This window comes from Temnothorax nylanderi, unplaced genomic scaffold (genome assembly GCF_030848795.1).
Source record: "Temnothorax nylanderi isolate EJ_2023f unplaced genomic scaffold, tnyl_v1.0 TNYL_tig0045_pilon, whole genome shotgun sequence".
Taxonomy (NCBI): domain Eukaryota; kingdom Metazoa; phylum Arthropoda; class Insecta; order Hymenoptera; family Formicidae; genus Temnothorax; species Temnothorax nylanderi.
The window spans coordinates 875,335-896,194 of record NW_027249107.1 but is presented as its reverse complement, the minus strand read 5'-3'; the positions used below and the strand labels follow the sequence as shown (position 1 = coordinate 896,194).

At 39.1% G+C, this 20,860-nt stretch overlaps 1 protein-coding gene across 5 annotated transcripts; it reads left to right on the top strand.

Moving 5' to 3' along the window:
• The first annotated feature begins 506 nt into the window (after positions 1 to 506).
• LOC139771920 (dmX-like protein 2) lies at positions 507 to 20,829 on the top strand. Of its 5 annotated transcripts, XM_071705109.1 has the most exons (33): positions 507 to 583; positions 743 to 2,304; positions 2,821 to 3,018; positions 3,120 to 3,273; positions 3,508 to 3,606; positions 4,146 to 4,358; positions 4,442 to 4,577; positions 4,877 to 5,074; positions 5,196 to 5,374; positions 5,510 to 5,722; positions 5,812 to 5,965; positions 6,058 to 10,685; positions 10,770 to 11,090; positions 11,195 to 11,293; positions 11,366 to 11,557; positions 11,628 to 11,858; positions 11,969 to 12,106; positions 12,254 to 12,486; positions 12,588 to 12,769; positions 12,853 to 13,219; positions 13,301 to 13,534; positions 13,616 to 13,868; positions 13,974 to 14,178; positions 14,258 to 14,525; positions 14,671 to 14,844; positions 14,917 to 15,015; positions 16,442 to 16,528; positions 17,606 to 17,666; positions 17,787 to 17,995; positions 18,088 to 18,232; positions 18,360 to 18,577; positions 18,673 to 18,756; positions 18,830 to 20,829. In XM_071705109.1, exons 2-33 carry the CDS (start codon positions 2,218 to 2,220, stop codon positions 18,944 to 18,946), a joined length of 10,176 nt encoding a protein of 3,391 aa, XP_071561210.1. In that variant the 5' UTR covers positions 507 to 583; positions 743 to 2,217; the 3' UTR covers positions 18,947 to 20,829. The 5 variants fall into 5 exon arrangements, with proteins under 5 accessions (XP_071561210.1, XP_071561211.1, XP_071561213.1 ...); XM_071705110.1 differs by lacking the exon at positions 507 to 583 and having other exon boundaries at positions 901 to 2,304; positions 3,523 to 3,606; XM_071705112.1 differs by lacking the exons at positions 507 to 583; positions 3,508 to 3,606 and having other exon boundaries at positions 901 to 2,304.
• Positions 20,830 to 20,860: the final 31 nt, after the last annotated feature.

Here is a 20,860-nt window from a genome sequence, read left to right as displayed (position 1 = left end):
TTGATTCTGCTGAAATAATGATGTGCCTATCGCTCCATGTTTACATAATTTTGTAATAATAAATTTATAATGTTGATTAAATATACCAAGGATTTTGAGACGATGTCGCATTAATTTCGTAATTAAAGGAAGGCATTTACTCTCCTATTTCTTTTAACATTAAGTCTGTATACCGCCTTGCAATGCGAGTTGTGAAAATATTTTTCACGCATTCCGCTCGGTTACATCATTAGGAACGCAGTATGCCAGCGTATGCTTCATAATTGGTGTCAACTGGTCGCAATTAATGACACGCACGTATCCGAGTGTTAGTTCCTCGTAAGATAAGCAATCGCGTCGCCGTTTCGCACCGACTCGAATGCAGGATAAATTTTTCTTTCTCCTCCCTCGAATCACACAATTCCATCAGACCTTTGGATTCGATTCCTCCTCTCCAAGACCTTTCCTGCTGTAATTCGAGAGAGAAGAAGAGCACGCGTTCCAATGCGCTTCAATTACGCTTTAGTGGAAAGACGGTTCGGAAAGACATTTGCTAAATATAGCATAGAGGCGGTTAATAACAAAGGATCGATATGATCGCACGGTGAATAATTTTTTCCCCGAAGAAGCTCACACTGTTCGATTATAGCGGGCCGCTATAACGTGCATTTTTCTTCTTTTGTCGTTAAACGACATTTGTGTACGTGAACGGCGCGTTCAATATGCATATGTTACACGTGTTGTTCACCTGCCTCGCTCAAAGCGAGTCTCTACGACAAGCGACTACAGTGTAGCAGTGTACATCAACAAGAGACCAACTTTTTTTTCCCAGTGTTAATCCCTCAGCGTTGCTAATAATTTTTACTGCAAAATCGTTGCTACAATTTCATGTTATTGTAGATACATAAATTTAAAAGAGACGAAATACTACAAAACGCGATTACAAATTAAACTTTGTCTTCGACTGATAACGCCCATGTTGCAATTAATATTTAATAACAATAAATTGAGGCCGCGGTCCATTTGACGCTACAAATGCTTCGAAGCGTTCTTCTTCTCCTTCTGTCTTCATTGAAAGAAAGGAGAAAAGGAATGCTTCGAAGCATTTGTAGCGTCAAGTGGACCGCAGCCTGAATCATCGATATGTTGAGACTGAAGAAGAAAAGGAAGAACGAGTCCAAAAATTCATTCTCTTCGAGTCACAAAAGAAGATGCAACGATTTACAGTTATTAACACGAATAGAATAATTCGTTGTCATTTAGTACATGACAAAATTAAATTAACGAATATCAAATTACATAGAAATTTTATAGCGAGCAATTTTGCCGGGAAAGGAGAGGGTTGCTGAGTAATTGCTCACCGATTAAAGTTAATAGGAGTTCGATCCAAGTGTCGCCCCTTTATTAGTTTAATATTAAATAGCTGTAAAAAAAAGAAATTGCGAATTAATTGATTGTCATCGGTCAGTTTTGAGACATAATAAATTGCGATAAATCGTGTACTTTTTTGAAAATGATTATTTAGGCGTCGATTTATTTCTCCAACGTCGCTCAGCCGAGGCAATCACAAATCGTGTTTACATTACGATCCTTATCATCCCTATCCACTATCTGTCTCGCTCCCGACGGCGACGACGTGGGAGCCGTCTTAAAGTCGTCAGCATCTCCCGCATCTCTCGGTATATCGATACGCGCGGATTCGCAATACGCGCGCGCGGCCGTCGGCCGTCGGCGCGATCGTTCGGTGCGTGCGTGCGCTCCGGAAGCCGCCAGCCGCCAGCCGTCTTCGTCAGCTTCGCCTTCGGCCTTCCTCGTTGGCTCGTTGGTCGGTCGGCCAGTCAGCCATCCGCATTCCGCACGGCACGGCCGCCAGCGCCAGCGCCAGCGCCAGGGAGAGTGAGTGAGTGGAGACACCGGAGACCTGCGGAGACCTTACGCGACGATGTCGCTCGTGTAGATGTGGACGTCGATTTAAAGATGGCCGCGCGGTGGCCGCCCGATCATTGTGTCGCGTCGATCTGAGGCGCGTGAGTCGCGTCCTGCGGGAGTTCGGGGATCGCGGACTTCGCGGAGCCCCAGCCGACGGACCGCCGGAGTCGGAGTCGCCGGACGTCGTCGTCGACGCGGGCATCCTCGGATACGGGTTTCGATACAGCGAACGCGAGAACGGGAACGGCGGCTCGCGGCCGCCGGACGATGATCTAACGTCTCGCGTGTGTGTGCGACGCGTGCGGTACCATGAATTGTCATCAGATACTGAGCGGCGCCTGTAATGCGGGCGATCGCTGCTACGCGGTCGGCTCCGTCGAGGGAATATCCTTCACCGTAAGTGCCGTAAGACTCCTCCGGTGACGGCCTTCCGGCGCGTCCTTGGCGATCGGCCAGCCTCGCCGCCGGAATTTCGTATGTGATTGTGATCGCAAAAGTCAATACGCACTCTCGCATTATGGAAGTCAGCTGATCGAATGACGCTTTGATTAGGCGTGCGAACGTGGGCCGTTCACGTCCCACGAGTTCACGGTTTTTTTCCGCGAACGACGAAAACATATACTACTTTTTGTCATTCTACATGTCGTATCTGATATATTTTCTTATGCATTGTGGATTAAAATATTTAAAATATTAATCTTTCGTGCTAGTATTTCGCTATTAACTGTCGAGTTGTTAAAAAACTTGACTTTTATGGAAAATAGTATATAAAGTGATAATAGGTCATATTATAGATAGAAAGATAGAATCGAGATTTGATAAGATAAGAGTGTGATGACGAGTAAAACTATTTGAAAACATGAAGTTGAAAAGTACTCAATAGATTAACTGTGGTCTATACATTCCATTCAGGCGTACGCAGCTGGCTGCAATATTGTGATTTTGGCCAATAATTTCGAACGAGTTCAAATAATTCCTGGAGCTGTGCACAATTACATCAGGATCAGCTGTCTGGACTGTAGTACAGATACGGGAAAAATAGCTGCAGCCTATGAAAACCAAGTCTGCATTTTCGAGCCAACGCCGCTTATACACAGCACCTGTTCACATGTATGTATCAGCGCTTCTCCCTGTTTTACACTTTTAGATGCGTATTTAAGAACATGTTTAAAAAGATTTTTACTAAATCTTTTCTAAATGTTCTTTTATAGCAATTAGAATACAGATGGGTTCAAACAGGAAGTCTGCAAACAGAATCGAATATTACTTCTTTATCATGGAATTTAGAAGGGACAAGATTGTTAACAGGCGGCGAACTGTTACAATTATGGCATCAAAATATCATGCCATTTCAAGAAGAGCACTGTAAGTTTAATCTCTCATAGATTTTTTATTTTAATAAAACTGATATTTTTTAAATGAATCTTGTATAACAATGGGAAATTATTTTCAAATTGTACTAAAATATACCGATATTTTATGATGAGAGATTTTATTTGCATGACATAAAATATATGTTTTTTTTCTCTTATGAGTATTCAATACTTGATTAAAATTTCAAAATATTAGAATTATCGTATTTCTCATTACTTGATACAGCAATATTACCTACAGCTACAAAGCCGAAAACATTACAAACGGAAGAAGTCAGCACGGCCGGAAATAATCATAATGTTACAGCAAATACTTCTCAGGATCGTGAGTTCATTCTTTTCGAGAATGGACGTTTAATGTTGATGTCACTTGCATGTTAATGTTAACATATCACAGCTTTATTAACGCACTGCATTTGTAATTATGGAGAACCATCACCTGCATATCTCATCCAATCAGAATGAGTTAGAGAGTTGAAACAAATGCATTTGAATGAATTCAACAAAGTTATTTTTGTGACTGATGCTATGCAAATCTTGATTGAAATTTTGATTTCGTTATATATACATATAATAATTGCAAACAGATAAAAATTGATAATTTTGATATGATTTAAAAACGCTTTAAAAACGCTCCTTATGCTTGTCACATTGAACATCTTAATTTATGCATGAGTATGCATCATTATTATAAAGTTATTACAAATAATTATAATTTTATACAAATGATTAAGATGTCATCTCTTATATTATGAAGATGCTATTAAATATTGAGCTTTTTTTATTTGAGTTCCAGATATGTACATTTTATTGTGTCCAAAAACAATTTTACTACATTGTTAAAACAAATTTATTTTTTAACAGCTGGTACGGTGACATTCTCAATTGGAGGGGAAGCTGAGAGTCCTGGGCCTGGGGATACGTCTATTCCAAATGATCCAGGCGGTTGGAATTGTGTATGGAAGTGTCGTACGGCTACACCAGTTCATCTTATGAGTTTTAGCCCCGACGGCACTCTGTTTGCAACAACAGGAATGAATGATAGATTGGTCAAAATATGGTTCGAAAACAAACAATGTATGTAATTTTACTAAATTATTTAACTGATGGTCTTTCTACAAACAGTTTTTGCAAACTATGGATTTATTTTTCGTTTCTAGTATTTCCAGTAAGAAGCATAGATCATACAAGTTTTGCACAGTCCGTGGGTAGTGACAACTTTAGTTTTGTTTATGTCGCACATCCGCGCGCTGTAACGCATCTATCTTGGCGCAAGACAAGTAAATATATGCCAAAGTAAGTAAACCGATAGCGGAATCAAATAATAACTGATATTATTTGTGAAACATAACAAGACATAACAAGACACTATTCTATTCTAAAAATATTGTTTTTTTTTACATATTAACATTTACACGAATAAGAAAAGAACCGTAATGATTCTTTATATAATAATATATAATAATTATACTATTCATACTTCTGCGAAAGAGGACTCTGTAGCAAAAATATTAACAATTAATTTATATATATTAAACAATATAAGCAAATGATATTTTCTTTTAATAATCGTTTTTTCTTTTGTCACAAATTAGAGGCTCTGTATCCAATATGTTGGTCACATCGTGTCGTGATAATATTTGTCGAGTGTGGGCAGAAACGATACCACCTGAGATCGAAGGCTTAGCTAATATGAGTCAGTTTGAAGGCTCCGATAGGCATGGTCATCATGGCAAACATCGTCATCATAATATGCACAAACATCGATTTATGCAACGACTGAAACATATGAAGTACGAAGAACATAATATTTCTTATTCACTATTTTAAAGCATAAAGAAAGCTCTATTTTTACGATGCTTATGAAATTTTAAAATAAGGTGATGAGAGATACATAAAGGTTTCTGTTTATAGAACATGTTTTCATATTCGGCGACATGCTAAGCAGCAACATCAAGCTGGCCATACAGCACCGACTTTACCAACGCTTCCATCTACATATTCTGTACATGATTTTCATAATAGTTATCAAACTTCTGGTCATTACCCAGGAATGCATTTCCACTTGGCAGCCAGTATCAACGCAGAAACTGGTATAGTATTAATGTTTATTATGCAATAGATAAAGTAGGATACAAATTTTATTTTATTTTTTTACTTTAGTATTATATTCTTCTAAAATTATTGAAATATTGGTAATCAGTGGATAGTATACATTCATGTTATAGATATACCACTAGTACCAAGCCTAATTACCGGAGACCCCGAAAGAGAACCGAATTTTATTCTACACTGGCTAAATAACAAAGAAATGCACTTTACCATGCAAGCCGAAAACATACTGCAAGAGTTAACTCGTAAAGTAGTGGAGAAAGAAGAAGGTTTGCAACATCAAGAAGCTGAACATGTGGAACATGATTCTGAGGATGAATGTACACCAAGTATGCATTTAATTTACTCTATTGCATATTTTATTGAAGATTGTTGAAACAAAAGATGTAGTTACTCTAATACTAAATGTTACTTTTAGAAAAAGGAGTTCGGCTGCAAACAGCTCAGAAGCCAATAGTCGGTGGCCGGTCAATGAGTCAAGAAGAGCACAGTAGTGACGAACATCCTACTCCACATACTACCTCATCTCACCACAGTTTAGCACACAGTGTGCACTCTCATCCCAGTCTTAGGTAAATTCTCAAAATTTCTCTTTTGTTAATTATATCAATACATTGTATAAAAAATACTATTTTATTAAAAACAAAAATAAAACGTGTTACAGCAATACAACCTCCATTAATTCTATAGCGACGGATGCAACATCTACAATGAACCACGCGCCAGATTCGTTGGACACAAAGATAGAAACGTTGCTACGTGACTGGCACCACAATCCAGATTTGCTGTTTTCGATACATCCAATAGACGGAAGTTTCTTGATTTGGCATATTGAATGGTTGGACGAATATCATCCTGGGTCTTTTCGACAGGCACAAATTTCATTTTCCACTCGTATTCCGAACGCATTTCCGCTCGGCGACGCGTCGACAATGAGTCATAATGTATCAATGTACTCTCATAATACTGGTGGACCCTTACTGAATATTCGTGAAGTTGCAAAATCCTCGACTAAAACAAGCGATCCTAGTGAAGTCGCGACTCCCTTACCTAGTCTCATAGAACAAGACGAAGAGCAATCTACCTTGACCTCAAAAGCAGGTCAAGAACTACTGAAAAATATGGAAAATACGAATGATCAAAATCAAACAAAAACGGAAACTAACGCGTTGGAAAGTAATAAAAATGGGCAAGACGCGGATCTGTTGGCCCACCCTAGTCCGATTGTTTCTATGGTGTCAAAGCACTCGAATGGTACTTTGAATTTATGGCAATTAACGTTTGCAGACAAAACGAAATTTTCACAGGTGTTGAGCATAGGGCATGCATGTAGAGCTTCCGGACATCGCTTCCGTGTAAACGACATTACTTGCCATCCTGTCTTACCTCTACTTGTAACAACCTCTCATCATAATATACCTGAGTTTTCTGGTACTCAATCAACGGAATCCAACGAAAACCTCGGCATTAAACACGATTCCTGTAAAGATAAGGATATCATGTCACCTACTGGATTTTGCAGCGAATTGATATTATGGCGCGTAGATGCCGTGGGGCCTCTGTCCAAGAGCGGTGGAGTTTCTGAATTGGCACGTATCAATTCGCCCGAGATATCGGCGTTTAGTAATGTAGCCTGGATCCCGACATTATTGCCAAGCACAACACTAGGCAATTTATCCAATTCTCCCAGTGCCTGCTTCGTAGCTAGCGACGGAGAATGTTTGAGGGTTTATCAAGCTGTCATTGACGCTAGAACGTTACTAGCCGAAGTGTCGATCAGCGAGAGAAGAAGCAGGATGATGGATTCCATGGCCAGTCTCTCGACGGATATGTCATCGGATGATGGCATTAGGCACTCCATTCACGACAGGATAAAAATAGTATCTCAACAATCTACCGCGAGACCAGGATGCGTTATACAGCTCGACGCTATTGCTGACGCTACTCACGATTGGCAGAACACGCAGTTCCTCCATGTCTTTCAAGAGCAATTAATCACCGGCGAGAGAAGCGACGAGAAGCAGCCTGGTATTGACACATCGGCCAATGATCTGGGACTTATGGAGTCCACGTTGGACGCTATGGTAGATCTGCAACAATCGACAATCTTCGAAGAGCCATTCTACATAGTGGTTCTTGAGCGTACGCAGCAGGGCACCACTGTGCATATGTGGCGATTGGTAATAGCATCACAACCAGAAACTACCGGTTTGTCAGGCTCGATGATGTATGTGCCAGATTCTCATTTGGTTCAGGATGAAGACGATGAGGGAACGCCCGGTAGATCGAGCCACGCGGAAGGTAGACGCTCACGCAGACCCAGTCAAACCGGTGGCCGGAGTCGTCGCGAGAGTCAGGCCGATCTGGACTCGACGTTCTTGCCTCGTCGCCATCAAAACAGCCACGTCCTCATTACCACCACGAAAGTCTGCACGCAGGAATTGCCGTTGCCCGACGGTGTGGAGGTGATTCACGCCGCTCCCGCTGCGGGACATTTAAGTAGCTCCTCAATATATCCCGCCTGCTTTGCGCCATATATCATTGTGACGGCGTGCAGCGACAGCACTGTACGATTTTGGAAATGCAAAGTGACGAAGAGGCCGGACGAAAAGCTGGATTACGAATGGTGCGAGTGGGAGATGACCAGGAAAGACCAGGAATCCACTATTGATATCACCGGTCAGCCGTTGAACATAAGCGCGGCTTACAGCGGACGCATCGCTTGCGCCTATAAGTACGGAAAATCGTTTACGCGTCCGACGAAGAGCGATCCGGATTCGCGCTACGTGAATCTTTGTGTCGCTATATATGAATGCGAAAGCACAGGTGGCAGCGAATGGATCTTGGAAGACACGATTCATCTGAAGAATATTCATCTACCACGAATAGCGGTGGATCAGCACCTAGACCTTAGCTATTTGTACGACAGTAGATTCTTGCAGAAGAAGCAACGGCTTACTCAGGTGTTGCAGACCCTCAGTCACGAAGATATAAGATCCTCGAGAAACGGAGAGAATGGCGATTCCACGAAAGCTGGCCTGCTGGCGGTCCCGTCGTTCAGTACCCTGCAGTCTTTGCGGAAATCGATCATAGAGAATGGTAACACATGCCCGCTCACGCAGAAGCATCTGGTGCAACTCGACTGGGTATCTAAAGAGGACGGCTCGCATATTCTGACTGTGGGCGTCGGTTCCAAGATTATGCTGTTCACTCCAGTGTGTTCGGATCTGGCGCAAGCTAACATGAAAGCAATGAAGGAATCTCAGAGTAATAACAGGCCGATATTGAGAAAGACTTCGTCACTGGCTCAGCCGCAATTCGTTGACGAGATCCGATGGATGAAATTGCGCAAAATCGAGCTGACGACGGCAGACGGTCTACCGCCACTACCCATGCAAATATCCTGGGTGCGAGACGGCATTCTGGTTGTCGGCATGGATTCCGAGATGCATGTGTACTCACAGTGGAAACCAAATCCGAAGAACGATTGCTTCCATTCGAATCTGCAGCATCAGGAGTCCGACGAGTTCCAAGCGAGTCGAAACTTGCGCGATGAGGATCTACGCACATTGGCGCACGAGACGTCCCAGAGACGACTGGCAAACGTGTCTTCCATGCCACATTTGTCGCGCGTTAGTAGTATCAATTTGACAATGCTGGATGCCAAGAAGAAGCGCGGTATACAGAACGAGAACTTGAGTTTCGACTACATGCCGGATTACGGATTATTCGAAGCGTCGAGGATAGCCTGTCCGGTTTTACCGCAGTATCATCCTAAGCAGCTGATGGAACTATTAAATTCGGGTAAGATCAGATGGGTGAAGGCTATACTGGCGCATCTCGTCCGATGTATAGGTAGTTCCTGCAACTTGCGGGCCGACGACGAGAGTCTGGTGAAGCAGCGCGGTTGGTCCCGATCGAGAACGATGTCGGTGAGTTATATGGGTACGACATCGCCGCTGGAACCGAGAGGTTCGACTACGCAGATACCGGAGGAATTGACGCTGGATTACGCGGAGATTACATCCATCTCTCCACTCCCGTTATGGACTTTGTTGATGGCCGACAAAGAAACGAATTTACCGCATCAGCAGAACGAGGACAAGCACGATTACAACAAGCTATTCGACAGCAACTTGGATGAAGGAGAATCGTTGGACGATATGTTGGACGAAGATTATGAACGTTCGCGGCAAAAGGATAGACGATCCTCAGTGCCGGAGAGACAAGGAATATCTCACTTCGGTCCCAGACAAGGCAGACTGTTGTCGCGTCTCTTGACTCACACTCATCTCCCGGGACTCTCCAGTCTCGACCAAATGCATCTACTCGCCTTAGCGGATACCGTGTCTACGTGTAATGTCGATTTCGCGGAAAGATTCGCAATCGACGCGGCAAAGAACGCAATCGCCAAGGAGAATCTAACAGGCATTCCGGACGGCGAAACTGTGTCTACCGATTCGCTGGACGACTGCGGCCTCAGATTCCTCTTAGCAATGAAACATTACAATTATCTGATACGCTGCTTACCGTTGGCACAAAGAGCGCAATTCCAGAAACAGGGTGTCGCGTCGAATAATCTCGTGTGGGCGTTTCATTCCGAATCCGAGGAGGAATTGTTGGGATTAATTCCGTCTTATGCCAAAGATCAACCAAAGTGGTCTGTGCTGAAGGAACTTGGCGTAGGTTGGTGGATTAGGAGCAATACGGTGCTGAAGAAATGCATAGATAAAATAGCGAAGGCTGCATTCCAGGATAAGCAAGATCCTTTAGACGCGGCTATCTATTACTTAGCAATGAAAAAGAAAAATCTAGTGTGGGGTCTATTTAGGAATAAGCGAGACGAACGAATGACTACCTTCTTCTCGAATAATTTCGCCGAGAATCGATGGAGAAAAGCGGCTCTGAAGAACGCTTTCGCTCTGCTTGGAAAGCAACGATTCGACCATGCGGCCGCGTTCTTTTTACTTGCTGGAGCTTTGAAGGATGCCATCGATGTATGCTTGAATAAACTGAACGATATCCAACTCGCGATGGTGATAGCTAGACTCTACGAGAATGATACGTCATCTCCTAATATGAGAAGATTATTGTACGAAGAAATCCTAGGTTGCGATAAAGATGGACAAAATCAAGATATGAGCAGAGCGCATCCTGATCCATTCTTGCGTAGCATGGCTCTGTGGATCTTGAAGGATCATTCTGGCTCTCTCAATACTTTGCTTTTGACCAACGTCGGTCATATGCATCCGCAGTATGACGATGAATCTGATAAGCCAGAAGGAACAACAGGTAAATAATATTGATGTACTTTGTGGATTACGTACATGAATTAACTCCTAGAATAAACGTTTTATCCCTTAACTTTTATTTCAGCAAACCCAAACGTTTTCAATTTCTACGTTTATCTTCGTACACATCCGTTATTAATCAGACAGTATATCGCGTCCACCGCGCAAGATAAGAAGAAAGGACACTCCGTAGTAATTTCGGGATTCAGTTATGGCACAGAGACTAAGAGACCAGATCAACCAGATAAACAGTTATTGTTAGAGGATAGTATTACACCATTGGAGAGACAACTGTATTTCACAACGGCACACGCACACTTTAAAGCTGGTTGTCCAGCTCTCGCTCTTGAAGTTTTATCTAAATTACCTAATAAAGTTATGGAAACAAATGGCGAAGATTCACCAAGTAAGTAATACATGTATTTATACATTAATTGACAATCTCTGTAAATTCTAAATTGGAAATATTACGATCTACCTATCCTATAATATCTTTCTATTCTATAATAGGCTTATTGAACAGTCCAAGTAAGGCCAGAGCTCAAGATGCTCAAATAGATACCGGTATTATTAATTGGGGAAATGAGTCGAATGCAGTAAACAATAAAGGTACGTAGAGCTATCATTATTTTAAGTAAAATGTATTAAGAATATATGAAGTTAACGAAGTATCGCTTTTAGATGCCAATGTAGATTGGGGTACGCCATCATTTGATTGGTCTCAAAATAGCACGCGCGTGAAAGGAGATAAATTAGAATTAAACTGGGATGATGATGAGACGGGTGAAGGTGAGGACGCTGATAGTCCTCCCATGAGTATGAAACTTGACAAGAAAGAACAGGATAACGCGCATAAATCAGAAACTGATAACAGTAAGACTCCTTTTTTTTCTTGTGAACTAATTCTTACACAATTTTACTATTAATGAAAATATTTTTGAAGACGTAGCAAAATCAGCTGGACAATTGGATATTATGGCGCAACAATTGAAATTTGTGGCATGCTTGAAAATCTTAATGGAAGAACTGTCCACGTTAGCGACAGGTTTTGAAGTAGACGGAGGTCAGCTACGATATCAACTATATGTATGGTTGGAACGAGAAGTAGACGCATTAAGACAACTTTGTAGCTACAGTACAAATGCAGACGGAGACATGAACAACGTAGCAGAATGTAAATCTTTTTTTATTTTACATAAACATATGAATAACATAGTAATAATTTCTTAAAAATTATAGATTAATAAAAATCGATAGTGATGCTAATAGAAGAATAATTTTTAGATGAAGGCGGTATGGTCGATGACGTGCCACCATATAAACCTGGCGAGCAGCCAACGTTACATCAAATACTGGTAGCGGAGAAGTTAGATTTTGAGGCTAAAGTACAGAGAGCTGCAAAGAGGAAGAAATGGTTGAAAGGTTGATTAACTTTATCTCGATGTTATATAATTAAACATTCTAATTTCAGAAATTATTGTATTTAACAAACTTTTCGCAAATTCAATATTTTAACTTTTAAAAGACAGTCTATAAAAACAGAATCGATTAGCATCGTGTTATTTTCAGCTAACGAGACATTGTTGAGGACATTATTATCGTATTGTTCATTGCACGGTGCATCGGGTGGCGGTTTAGCGTCAGTAAGAATGGAATTGGTACTCTTGCTACAGGAATTGCAACAAGAAAAGACTCAACAACAATTGCTCAGTCCTCTTCCTTTCCCCACTACACTACCTCTGTTAAGCGCCAGCGTCGCTTGCAACAAGACTGTCGTTGCTGATCCAGTTCGACATCTACAGGTTCGTGAAAATCTCCTTTTATTCTTTTAATCTGAAAAATGTCTTATTCTCCTTTATTCCTTTTGTATCGATATACAATATCGTATCATTGTTTTTCGTAGTCTCTCGCACATGATATGCTGCAGACCTTAGTAGAGCTACGCAATCCACCGATGCCTAACAGAAATACGCATTATTGCGAAGTATTCATCATGAGAGATTTAGCGGTAGCACTTAGCGCCTGTATTTATCAATCACTTTGCGATTCGGACACGTTCGTTATGAAGCATCACCAGCCAGATAGGTAAGTTATATGTTTATATTGTAATTAAATCAATTAAATGTTATACAGGATATTCCTGATCATACATATATATTATCTTTCAGTTTTCCGGTAGTCGCTGAAGTAGAAACGACGGGTGGTCATTTAGTAGCCTCAAACAGATATCATCGACGGTATTCGACGGATGATGGTGTATGCATAACTACCTCACCTGCTAAATGGCCAGGCGTAACAAATTTGCGTGCGTTGTTAGCTCGGGAGAAAGACGAGGACACTCCGAAGCTGAATATTCTGCTCTGCGAAGCTTTCGTGGCGACATATATGAGTCTCTTCATTTACGCCCTGTCGAGTTGCGACAGTCACATTTTATACAGACTAGTGGGACAACACTTCGATAACAATACATGGTCATCTCTCTTCGGCGGGGGAGTTAAGAAGCTGCTGCGCGTAGCAAGCACGACTAATAATCAGGTATCAATTAGTTTTAGTCAGTTCTCCGTTTTATATTTCGCGAACGTTGCTTTTTTATTTTTGTGTGTTTTTTTTTGTCAGGGCGGTAACACGATTAGCGTCGAGCGGACCGATAGTATGACCAGTGATATTCAAAGTACCGCCAGTGGTATGTGGAACACCATGACGTCATTGACTAAACAACGTGTCAAGCTGAATATGAAACTATTAGGACAATTTACGGGTCAACAGCCAAATATGAAAGAAGATAAGCCTACATATAGAGAACAGTTTGTTTCGCCGCAAATGAGCATGATCTCCTATTTTCTCATGAAGGTATGGATGAAATAAATATCGAAAGAGTTTGTATGTCTACATTATTTTACTGTTATGATTAATTGTATGATACTCTTTCAGCCACGCATAGAGACTGAATATGCAGATGAAATTGATTATGATTCTTCCGATTCTGCGGTATCTGACTTAGATTCTACAGACGATGAGGAAGATGTATTCGACACGGGTTCGAAACCAAAGAGTAAACCAAAGGATAATACAGAGCATAGTAATTCCAATTCGTATAGTTGGAGCGTAATGAGATTAGCAACAGTTAAAATACTGCAACATCAATTACAAGATTTTATGACTGTTGCCGGTATAGAAATGCAAGGTATGAAATATTTTGTAAATAATATCTTAGGTATATATATATATATATATATATATAATATACAATAACAATGATATTAACAAGATAATGCATTTGTTATTCTAGAATTACCTGTAAGTAGCCCGCTAATCCACGGTACTTTGGGCATTGTTGCGCAATGGCAAGAGTCTTTGCGCGAAGAATTGGAATTTAAAGGTCCACCCCCAGCGAATTACATACCGGGCTGTGCGCCGGATCCTTCTCCCACGCCTGGAAAACCTGCTATTCATAAATATCGATCGTTATTAGAGAAAGGAAATACGCCCTTTAAGTGAGCACATTTTGTTCAGTTAAAAATTAAAAGTCGAAAGAATGAGGGAAATAGAAAAAAAATATTCTCATGATTCCAGTACACGATTGGCATCCGCAGCGCCTACCAATCGTCTGTGGTGTTATTTAGTCAGACAGGAAATGGTTCAGGATATTTTTATTCGCGCAGTATTTGGTAAACGAAGATCCATGTCAACGATACTTGAAAGCAGTCAGTCAGTCGTTGACGGCGTACATCGTGGAACTGGAGAAGATAAGGGTAGTGATAGTGGCACTACAAGCTTACCAGAACCAGTCAGAATCATCCATAAGGAACAAGATAGCATCAGTGCCTTCTGTCTTAATCAGGTACCTGATTTAACTCTTATTTTTCCAGTCATGATAATTACTTTCTAAGGAAACTTGCAAGCAGATTTTTAGATTGCCTTGAGAATGTTTTATTTAGATGTTTGTAACATAGTGGTAATATTGTGTGATTGATGGTCGTGTATAGGTAAACCCAGGTTTAATGGCCCTTGCTACACCTCGGGAAGTACAAGAGATGAACATTTCCCTGCTCCTAGAACTTCCGTCGTGGTTGGAAGATGAATGCGAATTTGATATTATCAACTTGAATAAACAACCTGATCCAGAGCCTGTACCGCCAACCAGTTTCTTAGTTATACAGGTGCGGCTTAACACAATATCTTTATATTCGCACAATAATAAACTGCATATTTTACACACCTATCATTTGCAGACAGCAGCAGATCGTCCTTTGTTGGCGCAGAGTCCTCAGCAAAACAGTCCCCAAACCCACTCAGGTATAGCCAGTCAGAGTGGACGTGGCGCGAGCGTGGTGAGTTTTCTGATTATATCGCAATTTATATAGCAAATAACGTCAAAAGTCGCATTATTATATATATCATAAATTAAGAGATTTTTTTCGTAGAAATTAATGAAATGTCTCTCGATAGAACTTATAATATAATCTTAAATATGATAAGACAAGTTAGAGAAAAAAGATATTTTATATATACTTTAATATAACATTTTATACATATTTTATAAATATAATTCAAATCTTGTAAATATAACTAAAATTATAATTTATGTAAAGAATTTAATTTTTTAAATTTTTTATCTATATATTTGTGCTACACTTACCGTTTGATATATCACCCTTGAATGCTGAGTTTATTTTAATAAGAATAAAATATGAATTTCACTTATCCTCTTTGTTATATTGCATTCATTTATTTGTTATTATATCTCAGAGAGAAAGTAGAGAGAATTTATTTTTGTTTTGAGTGTAACTGTAAATCTCACTATGTATTGTTTAATATGCATATATGTGCGTGGGGTGTAAAAGATGTGCAGTTAATCATTACTATGCAAGAGATTGTATATTTAATGAAGTTAATTAACTCATATATATATATATATATATATATATATATAAAGCTTGACTTATTATAACTGAGGAAATGTTTGCAATATTTCCAAGATTAATATATGAGTTCTAAGTTGCTTACAAGTATTTGTAATAAGAATTATCTGGCAAAATAAGGGGTTCTAAGGAGGGGTTTTAATGAGCTTTTACTTACAAACATTTATGCTAACTTAGCTAGGAAGCGTGTTGTCTAGGATATTCTAAGAAACATTATATGTGTACTAAGTTTCTGCATATACATTGTATATTGTTTGACATCACTCCATCTAAGGCGTGTCTCTCGTAATAATATCTTTGTTTTGTCTTTGATACGAAGGTAATATTATTAGGCAATGCTTTGACGCATTGACAGTCAAAACGCTGCGAGTCTAGAAGCAGTATTTTGCACCAAAGGCAAAAAACTATGATTATAAAGAAACCATTTATTGCATGACATATATATATTAAGACCAAAGTGTGCACTGTCTCACATATCAGGATACGGCTGAATTCAAGGCTTGCTCGTTTTACATGATAAATATTGGAAACAAATTTATCATATCTCTACCTGTCTAAAACTAAGAAAGTTTGTTGATTGTATAATGATTATTTCTCTCTCATCTGATCGAGATCGGATCAATCAAATTCTAAAAAATATAACAACTTTCTCGTACGTTACTTTTCTTGAATATAAAGGCAAGAGAGATTGCGAGACAAGCCTTGCAAGCCATGAATATGGTGTACTCGGTTAGGGTAGCACAAGTGGTGACGGAGACAATGTTGCTTGTTCAATGCTTACCTAACATCTAACTTGGTCTGCGTCACTGAACTGGCGGCTCATTCGCTCGCTCAGATGAAGGGGATGCCTGCTTTTCCTGGCTCCCACGACCTGCGTTTCTGTCAATTTGTTGCCGATAGGAGCAAACACTTGTTAAAGCCGGTGAGATTTACATCTAACAGACCCTAGTCTATCCTAGTGCAAATTTTCATGTTTAACTTTTTTGGGTAACAAGCAGGTATCTGATTTGTAATATGTTACAGCTCGTAAGTTTATAGCTTGCAATTTTATTGTGAAGACTCGAGATTATCCAAAAAAATAAAAATAAAAATCACTGAGATCGTTGAACATTTTTTAACTCTTCATGTATATTACAAGTCAGATATATCTTGAATTTTCAAAGGATCTTACAGTTCAACCGTAAGACCTTTTTTAGAAATATTTAGCCATCATTTTGTCTAAAAGGTCAACATGCACAGTGCATTGGTTTGTACTTTTCTTTGCTTACATTATCAGCATAACAATTATATGATACGAAGGTTTTATTAAAAGAAAGAATTATTAGCGTGTATTCGATTGGCAAATACGGTGTTTCATCTGCTCCTAGATTTTCATAAATGTTATATTCATGGATGAAACTCACTGTTCTTATCACAAGTATCACGTTGAATATATTAAATGAACATGATTGGAATATGGATCTAATGCATGTACTATCCAAACTCTTCGACTGATTGTACATATAATTTTTTCACGAATAATCCAATGTATTTAATTTTAAAAATATCACGCTTTTCATACTCTCTCAATACAAGGCTTATAAGACTTGGATGCGTAGAAGTCCATTATACTTCGTCATACAATATGAATCCACATTCGTGTACATGTTCACATGTTAATTCAACGTTTTCAACGCTAACCCGTAGAGATAAACGTTAGAACAGCTAATTTTGCAAGCTAGTGCCGAAAACTAGTTTCAGCCGAATACTAGTTGCAATTGTCTTAAGTGGAAACTCGCTGCAACGTTTGAAACGCATGCTACATGTTTATTATGTGCAACTCTATTAAACCTATTTTGCGTTAACATAACACCCAGACTGCGTTATATCTTAATATTGCTGAATGTGTATTTATGAAGTTACGTTTAATTCTGCTGGAATATTACATATATAAATGTACATATTTTTATCTCCAATCTTTTCATTCGCAAATTCAATCGGCTGTATTTTATTCCAACAGATCCTGAAGCATAAAATCGATGGAATCAGGAGAATCTCTTCCCATCCGCTTTTACCATTATGTGAGTATATTTGTTGTTCTGATAAACGCGCGAATACAGTAAATTTCTATTCTTCACGACTACGCTGAAATTACTGAAGAGTTTTAACATGTTTGTTATTCTTTTATATGGCGACATCAGACTTAACCGGATCGCAAGATGGTTCTGTATCGTTATGGGAGTGGGGACATCAGACGGCCGTCGCTACTCCAAGAGCACCTGGCACTTTTGCCAAAGTGACCCGCGTGCGATTCTCTCAGCACGGTAACAAGTTCGGCGTGGCTGATTCCGATGGCCATTTGAGTCTATTTCAAGTGGCCTGCCGAGAAGGAACGGCTCGACCATTCTTCGTAAGAATCTTATAATCAGTCTAAAAAACATTGAAAGTATCTCTCAGTACGTCTGAGGCTCGCTGTTGACACTATCGATTATGTTGTTTCAGACTTACCAGTGCCACAGTAAAGTGACCTCAGACTTCGTCTTCCTTGGCGCATGCAGTCTTGTAGCTACCGCGGGTCACGGCTCGGAAGGACGGAACGTAGCATTATGGGACACGTTACTTCCGCAAAACAAATCTCTTGTACAAGGTACGAATAATTTGTGCACATTATATATCTAATATGACTTAATTTGCTAACGAATAATCGGAATAATAATCCTTTACTCCTTCCTGTAATTACGGTGTGAATTAACGGTGTGATTGTGTCTCTTCAGGCTTCATGTGTCACGATCAGGGAGCCAGCGCCTTGATTCTGGCACCGCAGCATCAGCTGCTGATCAGCGGCGGCAAGAAAGGCGACATTAATATATTCGACGTACGACAACGGCAACAGAGGCAGAGATTCCAAGCGCACGAGTCGGCTATCAAATGTCTGGCGCTCGATCCGCATGAGGAATTTTTCGTTAGTGGGGCAGGTGATGGTGATATTAAGGTAAAACAAGTCGTTGCCTCTTCAAACCGCGACTTCTCAATGTGAATTGCCGTGCACTCTTTCCAAACGGTAATGAGCAAACATCTTGTCCACAGATATGGGGTTTGACCGTCCATTCTCTTCTCTACTCGTTTCCTAGTGAACATCCACGGTCTAGTTTCTTCAAAAACATAGGACAGGTACTGTAGCGTTGTGATTACCGATTCGTTTAAATGCGAAACGGAGATATAACGTAATCATTTGTTTTGCCAGGGCGTTACCCAGTTACATGTGGATTCTGCGGGTCGATTGTTTTCGTGTGGAGCAGATGGTTCGATGAAAGTCCGTCAACTGCCAGAACGCGATTGTGTAATACAAACGCTTTATTAGAATTAAAAAGAGGGAAAAAAAGTTGATGAAAAAGAAGCTAATACCGTGTAAGTATATTACGCAAAAAGAACCGATATTTATTGATTATATACATATACATAAATATGAAAGGCGAATCATTAAAGAAATTCACGCAAATAATTGGATTGCTGTTGTACGATATATCCACTACTTTTACATACGAACCGTGCAGGCGGTGCGGTATCTCTTTGCATGGCTAGTGTGTTGTAACAAGCTTATATATCGGGTGTTACATTTATAAATATATATAGATATCGTTTCATCGAGAACTACTTTATTGCATAATAAAGTACTGAATTCCGCACGAATATTGTTGTTGTTGTCCAAAACTGAAGCTCTTATAGTCTAAAGTTAGTATAAACTGTAATCTTAGCGTCTCAAAGTGTTTCCCCGATCTAAGGAAAAAAAAAAGAAAAAAGAAAACCAAAGCAGCGAGCAATTACACAAATAACTGTAGCGCCAAAAAGGCTGCGAAGACTGCACTGTATTTTCCCTAAAGTGGATTTCGTACGAAGCAACATATAATAACACTAATCGATCATTCCTTTCTCACATGAAAGTAATATTATACGATTCGATAAATGATATGTAATAATCTTCATGTACCTTCATATTTTAATATGTAATATGTATTTATAAATATTTATTTATAAAGATCAGTTGATGAATTCTATTGTTTATCGGCGGATAATTTAAAGATGATTTAGCCGACTTTTTCATAGCGGTTATTGACCATAGTGAAACAAGATGTTTCTTTGTGTTAAATAAGAAACTGCTGTTTCTGTATATTATTTGTTGAAATAGAGGCAGTGTGCGCAATGTAAGTTATTGTTCTGTAATATAGTTCGATAAATTAGTTCGAACAGGTCCTCATGTATTCAAGGTACTCCACTCCGATGCTTTTTCGTTATTACTACTATACGATACGATATATTCGTAAGATATGTAAAACACGCCGAGCAATTTTGGATAATGAGTAAAATACAGAGCTTGAAATCTGTGTTGCCTTCTGAACTCTTTCTATCTCTTTATCTTGAAATGTACACTATAGTCCTGAGAGAGATAAGTGCAACGCAGCATAATTGCTGCGACGCGTTTATCTTATTGCATATGTATACAGAATTATTTGAAATATATATTATAAATGATGAACAAATGATAGAATAATAGTCTCGAAAATTACTTTTTTCAAATCACTTACATTTGTTTTAACAACTTCACAAATATTTCACAGATGTCTAGATAAATGTATTTTCCTCATATCCAGTTTTGTTAATATCACGTGAATTGTGATCAAGCACCGTTCGATGTGAACTTGTTTGAAGATGTGTAACGCCATAATTTTTAAATTAGTATTGTTTCCGTCGCTATAAATTTTAGAACTTTTCGCAAGTAATTGTTGCAAATATAGTATGATTCTGTTATAAAATATGTATACATAAAATTATAAGCTATAACAAAGGATTTATTTTTGTTAAATGCACTTGTTGAATGACACTTTTATCAGTTCATATATACATATATATATAATAAAGTTAAATCCGCTGTTTGATTTACACACAATGCACTTATATAGATACTTATTAATCTTTTGCCCTTTATTTCAAAATTACAAAATCTTCACCATACGAATAATGCAGAAAGAATAAATAATTTATATTAATCGCCTAATAATTTTAAGCATCTTTCCGTCATGAAACATTATTAAAAAAACTTACTATATAAAAACAAAGCCAATATTTATACAATGCATATACATATGTAATTATGTAATATTTTATGTGAATTTTTATTTGAACCGCTATATACGCAGTCGATGGCATTGTATACTCGATTATACAATAAATATGTGCAAATTATAAGTATCGGAAATATCCAGCCTTTGACAATATA